At 54.6% G+C, this 6186-nt stretch overlaps 1 protein-coding gene across 1 annotated transcript; it reads right to left on the bottom strand.

Moving 5' to 3' along the window:
• Positions 1-1898: 1898 nt before the first annotated feature.
• CHC_T00007506001 (hypothetical protein) lies at positions 1899-2306 on the bottom strand. Its single transcript, XM_005711106.1, has one exon. The coding sequence runs from the start codon at positions 2304-2306 to the stop codon at positions 1899-1901; it is 408 nt and encodes a 135-aa protein (XP_005711163.1).
• Between the last annotated feature and the right edge of the window lie 3880 nt (positions 2307-6186).

The following is a 6186-nucleotide window of genomic DNA, read 5'->3' as shown; positions in this document are numbered from 1 at the left end:
TTTGTAAAGCTCCCCAGGTACAATGTTACCTTGTGGTCCAATTGCAACTTCCCTTCGCCGAGCATTTCGGTGACTTCAACCTTGTATGTTAACAAAGCATGTACCCCTTGCACAAGTGTGATTGCATCTTTACGATGCTCTTTTTCTAAATTTTTTTCAGATCATGTCGTTTCAAGCTTTCTAGACTGTGACTAGGTTGTGGTCTCTCAACAACAGGCGTTTGCGCAAGGTCGCAACATGTTGATTCTGGTCCACGGGCGACCAGCACAAGAAGTTCATTATACTTGGGCAACTTGCAGAGAATCAAGGCCGAAATGCCAACTTCCTGACCCGAAGACAAGAACGGCCGCCATTTCATTGCATCGCGACCTCGAAATATAACAATGACTGCGCTACTAGCTGTATTGTCAAGGGCATCTGAGATTTCCGTTTGAAATATCAGTCGGGAAGATTTGGATCCCATAATGCAGCTCTTCGCTCCTACAAATCCCTGAATATGTTGAGGAAGTTGCAAAGTTGTTAAATCGCGTCGAAGAGTTCGAAAAGCTGTCGTATGAGGCGGTTTGGCAATCAACAAGACAAGATAATTCTCCAAGATTTCAAACAGGCCTCGTCCATTTGTTGAGGGTATGTATCGCCAATCTCGAATCCAGATTGCAGTGTTTCTCAATCGTGGATCAGGAGGAGGAGCTATTGCGAGATGACCGGATGCAGTCCAGCAGTTTGCAGAAATCTTGAGTGAGAAATGTGAGTCAGCGTCGATGATGCCAACTAGGAGTCCTCGCACAAACCTAACTTGAAGACGTGGGGCGTCATTAGCGGGAGGAATTCGAAAGGCGTATGCGCTATATTTTGAGCTCCAGCGGTCTTCGCACGAAGGGTTCCTCTGTGAAAGCCTCCCATATGCAAGAAACTCTCGAAATACAACGTACACAAAGGACCACCAGCTTTGAACAGAAGTGACCTATGAGTACTAACTTTCGTTACCGTATCCTCCTCCAGTGGAGGATGCGGTGTTGGGGGGTGATGAGTTGGGGTAAACGTGATAAGGCAGTCCACCGGCAGTGTCAACGCGGCTTGAAGCAGTTTTGTCTGCTACTGTAGTAGACAGCGCGTCGGTTTCAGTACATGGAGCTGCAGTTCCCAAGCCCGGACGGGGATCTTCCTCGCAGACATCGTTCATATCTTTCAAGGTATTCTCACAGATTGGTGATAGCATACAGTCGCTCGACCAAGACGATCCTCCAAACTGTTTCTTGAAGTCATAACACTTCTGATTTGAGAAAGCCTTGAGCGGCGTTGTGTAGAATACGCGCAAACGTTTACGAAGCGCGAGTTAGACGGCCGTTCAACGACAGTCGTCTTCCCAGCTCCCGTTGGTGCAGGAATATCCGCAAAATATAGAAAACGTACCATTTCTCTTTTCGATAGATCCTGTCTCGACCCGCGCAACGCAATTTCATTGCAAAAGACTTCGTTCTTGTAGATTCCGAGCATGATCGCGTGTACGCCACAACGGGTTACATTAACTGGGGTGACCGCTTACATGTGGTCGAGCTTGGCAAAGTGTCAGAGATTCGCCGGGTGCGTCTGCCCGAGTTGGGCCGCGTGCTAAATTATTTTGAACGTCCGTGTCCCCGCGTCGTAGAGCGAGGATGAGTTCGGTTATCGCATGTTGCGCCGCAGCGGCGGACGACAGAGGAAATAGCCAGCGAAGCCCGCCGCTGACGCAGGAGCGGATGCAAGACGCGCAACTTACCCAACACCCGCATCACCAATAAGCAAGACCCTGAAGAGGTAGTTTGCACGCAAGGCAACTGGAAAAGTCGACGAGGGGTCGGGGGGCAAGAAAAACGGCGAGCGGGGGAGCGCGGGGCAAAAAGGGAAAAGCAGTGTCATCAAACGGTGGAACAATGTAGACTCGGGGGCGACGAAGAGAGGTGATGTGTTACAGCGGTTGCGGGCAGCCGCAGCTCCGCTCGCCGCCCCGGCAAAGCAGCGGCGACGGCGCCGGAACGCGCCCGGTGCCGCTGCGGGCGTTGCAGCCACACGGAAGGCGCCGCGCAGGGGCGCGCCGGAGGGCCATCGCGACGGACGGGACGCGGGCGAGCGGAGCGGAAAGACGGTGTAAGCAACTTACCATACTCATCCTCGGAGCGCGCCATGTCGTCGCCGAGGTTGGGCTTGCGGGGGGCTGATGCTTCACGCGGGGTCGCGTAGACGGGGGATAGAGGAGAGAGGGAGGCGGGGAGGAAGAGGGGAGGCGCTGTGCGAGGCGGGTGTTGATCGTAACGGACCGGGGGCATTGGATTATCGGAATGCAAAGCAGGGGCGCAGGCCACGGATTAGAGGCAAGTGACGTGTCGTCGACTCGTCTCAAACGCAAGCTGGCGGTCAAAACTTTTCCTTTTTTTCTATTTTCCACGGAAACTGTGCCCGTAACGCCGCCTTGCTTCCTACATGTCCTCTTTAGTACGTCCGTGGAAGGCAAACTACGTATCTGCATTCATCAGGGGACAGAACCCCGCTGTCATGCATCTCGCCGTGTGCATCCGGAGAGTGGGAGGTGCCGCTCGTTTCTATTGCCTGTTTCCACAACACGGTCTCGAGCCGTGCGCCCTGGCAGCGGCTTTGTCCAGCGGCCTTGTTCAGAGACGGCGCGCCCCTCCGCGCACGAGTGCGCGGGCGGCGGCGTGGCGCGTGGGCGCTGTTCGCGGCGAGCGGCGGCGCGCTGGGCACCGTGCGGCGCGGCGCGCATTCCATGAGCGTCTCTCCGCGCGGGGCGCGCGGGAGGAGGGTGCTAGCGCGCCTCTGCGCGGTGCGGGGGCCGCGCGCGCGCGGCTGGTGCGCGCTGGGCGGGTGCGAGGCGCGGGGGTTATCGCGGAGAAAAGCGGGCGCGCGCGCCGGCCGCGGAGGACGCGCGCAGAGAAATGACCGTGCAGAGGCGCCCATTGTATGATGCTCATGGCGCGCCGCGCCCTTCCAGCTCGCCGCCGGGAAAAGGAAGCGCCGCGGCAGCGCCTCACAATCCCCGGAGAGAGACGCGCGCACCGCACACGCTGCCCGCGCCGCGTATGATACCCGCGCAACCTGTTCCCGCTGTCGCTGCACCTCCTCCGTCTGCCTACGGCAGCAATGCTGCGCGCACCCGCCCGGACCCACACCACCCTCCTCCCCAAATATGCACGCCCTTCTGCATCCCCCCGCGCGTGTGTGTGTGCGTTGACAAGCTAACGAGCAATGTGTCTTTTTGCGTATCTTGTCTGATTTAGTATTGTAGTCAACCCGAAGGGACTGAAATACGACTCCAACGACTCTGCGTTGATCCCCTGGCAGCGGTGCACGGACGCGGCGCAGTGCATCAATTGGGTGGCGGATGAGGAGCACTCTGTGAATTTTGACGTGACGTTTGAGATCCTGGGCAACTATCTCATCGGGCAGGAATCCAACTGCCGTACGTGTAGGGTTCTTCTTCTCCCTGTCCTTGCTTCGGGGAAACACAGGAGAGCAACTAACACAGACCTTGCTCTCCATTTTTATTATTCTTCTCACAGAGGACTTGACTGTGTTCCGCACACGCGATATCCTGTACCAGTTCAACGCGGGGTGGCTGTACAACCAAGCCGTGAACGAGACGTGGCGGCGCCTTCCGTGTGGCTGCAACGCCCGCAGCGGAACGGGGCGCGTTCCGGCGCCGTGGCCGCTGCTTTGCCGAGGCAGCGAGCGGAGCTGCAGCTGCCCGCAACCGCAGTAACACATCGCCTCTCTTCGTCGCCCCCGAGTCTACATTATTCCAGCGTTTGTGGACACTGGTTTTCGCTTTTTGCCCCGCGCTCCCCTGCTCGCCGTTTTTCTAGCCCCCGATCACTCGACGACTTTTCCCGTCGCCTTGCGTACAGACTAACTCTTCAGGGTCGTGCTTAGTAGGGATGCGAGTGTTGGGTAGGTTGCGCGTCTTGCATCCGCTTTTGCGTCAGCGGTGGGCTTCGCAGATGTAGCGAACCGGAAATTCTACATTGTCGAGTCCGGTACGCAAGGCGTTGCGAATGTGAAATGGCATCTGACAGTGCGTATTCCCCGTGACTAGTGAACCGGGAACTGGGACGGCGGATTCACGGAGAGTTGCTCTTCGACTTGACGCAGGTCATCTGCGTAACACGGAAGACTGCACGAACTTGCCCTCCCACACTTCCCGGACAAACACATCTCCGCCGTGATGATCTATAGCTTCACTCACCACCTGAACCGCGCACTACCCTTTCGCGCTGCATCTGCGCCCACACACACACGCGGCCGCAATATGTGTAATATTCTAAACGCTTGAGCGTCAGCCGCTCTCGAGGAGTTGGTTCTGATTCCAAAGATCTTTTATTGTTCTACTGTTATGCTATGACTTCGGAGTGGTCACGGTCTCTGTTTCCGGAATGCAGTTCGGACGTTCCTACTCAGGGCCTCCTTTAAGACAGCATGGACGGGCATGTGTGGACATGTATGGACGTCGGCCTGCACCTGATTGGTCTATATAATACTTTTCTTAACAGTATGATGGCCCACACAATGTTAAAATAATAGCTTCCATCACTACCAACGTGCCATGCAAAACAAAATCATTGGCTATCGCCACTGGATAAGTGTGAATGAATTCATTCTAGATCCAATTTTGCACATATCGAATTCAGTTTAATCATTTTATTGATGCTCCCAAATGCCACTATATTTGAAAAACGGCGGGAGACTGGCATCCGAAGAAGATACAATTCGTATTCCAACAGCACCCACCCAGAACCCAACATACCGCAGCCTGCCCTACCAACTCCTCGCTCCCTTCGCTTTCCGATCCCCATCACAATGACCACACAAAAGTCCCCCCTCATTCTCCGTCGCAGTCCTCGTTTCCTTAGACCATGTCCCTCGTCTCCGCCATCTCCAAACGCCCGAACTATGCGCGTGCTGCAGTTTACGCACATATCAGAGCAAGAATCTTTTCCTCGCTCCGCACATAGTCCTGTCGATGGCTCCCAAAATAATTCGCCAATGGAACCATTGGCAGGTGCTCGCGTTCTCTCAGTTGACCAGCGGGCGGCTGGTGAGGTCAGAGCCTCGAAAGCCGATGATAAGTGCGCGGCATTCTCTTTTTTGTCAAGCCTAAATGTCAAGCAACTAAGGGGCATATTGAAGGAATGGAGGTGGAAACAATCAGGTAACAAGGGCACCCTCGTCGCTCGAGCATTTCTACAGTTACAAATTTTTGCTTTATCTGGACGAACAATTTGTGCTGCTATGTCTTCGATCCCAGAAACGGCCAGATTCGAGTCTTGGCTTCAGCAGCGTGTGACACTCGACCTGCGTTCTCCGCTCTACTTTTCCCGTGTTCCCGCCGATGCCGAGCTATTCAAGCTTTTGGAAGCGAAAGAGGTTGAAACGTTCAAGAGAAAAAAAGGAAACTTGGAGGAAGCAAGACAAAATGGGGATCAAGTTGTGAGAAGTGAAGATCACGGTGGAGAAGAATTGGACGAGACAAGTGGCAGTCAGAGAGAGGCTGGTCCGGTTAGCGGATTGGGCACGTTTAGCATCAGCGAATTCGCTCGCCTATGCGTCATCATGCGGGATGATGAAGACGCGAAATGCGCCCTGGATGGGACAGGGCAGGAGCTGACAAGGAGTCAGCTGGATGCGGGTTTTACGAGAGACTCATACTGGGGTGTTATCGAAGAGCGCTTTAACAATCCTAATTTGCGCCTTCATCTCAACATGGTTGGGAATGTCGACGAGGTAGACTCTAAGGTGGCACCGCCTTGTCATCGATCGGCTACATTTTTGAAAGATAAATTTGTGGATGCACGGAGGTCCTTCACGACGTGTGTCGAAAATTGGTCAAGGTCTGGACAAAACAACACCGGGAATTTTAAAAGTTACGCAGGGACTCCGGGTGGGGAGTTGACCGCGGAAGGGCAGCGGAATGTTGTCCTTTTTGTCTGCGCACGGAAAGGAACGGAAAATGAGGACACCCGGTTTGCGAATTTGTGCACGAGGGTGATCCCATTCGATAGGGGATGTGACGAGGGTGGCAGTCAGGGAACCAGCGGGATGTCAGGACGAGGAAATCGCAGGAGTATTAATCGGGGAGAGAATTTGTTTGAGAACTCGTGGAGGACCTATTCCGAAGCAGCAGTTGCGGAAAAGCGA

This window comes from Chondrus crispus, genomic scaffold (assembly GCF_000350225.1).
Source record: "Chondrus crispus Stackhouse genomic scaffold, scaffold_76, whole genome shotgun sequence".
Classification (NCBI taxonomy): Eukaryota; Rhodophyta; class Florideophyceae; order Gigartinales; family Gigartinaceae; genus Chondrus; species Chondrus crispus.
Note: the sequence above shows the minus strand (reverse complement) of the source record. Positions and strands in the feature narration are given on the sequence as shown.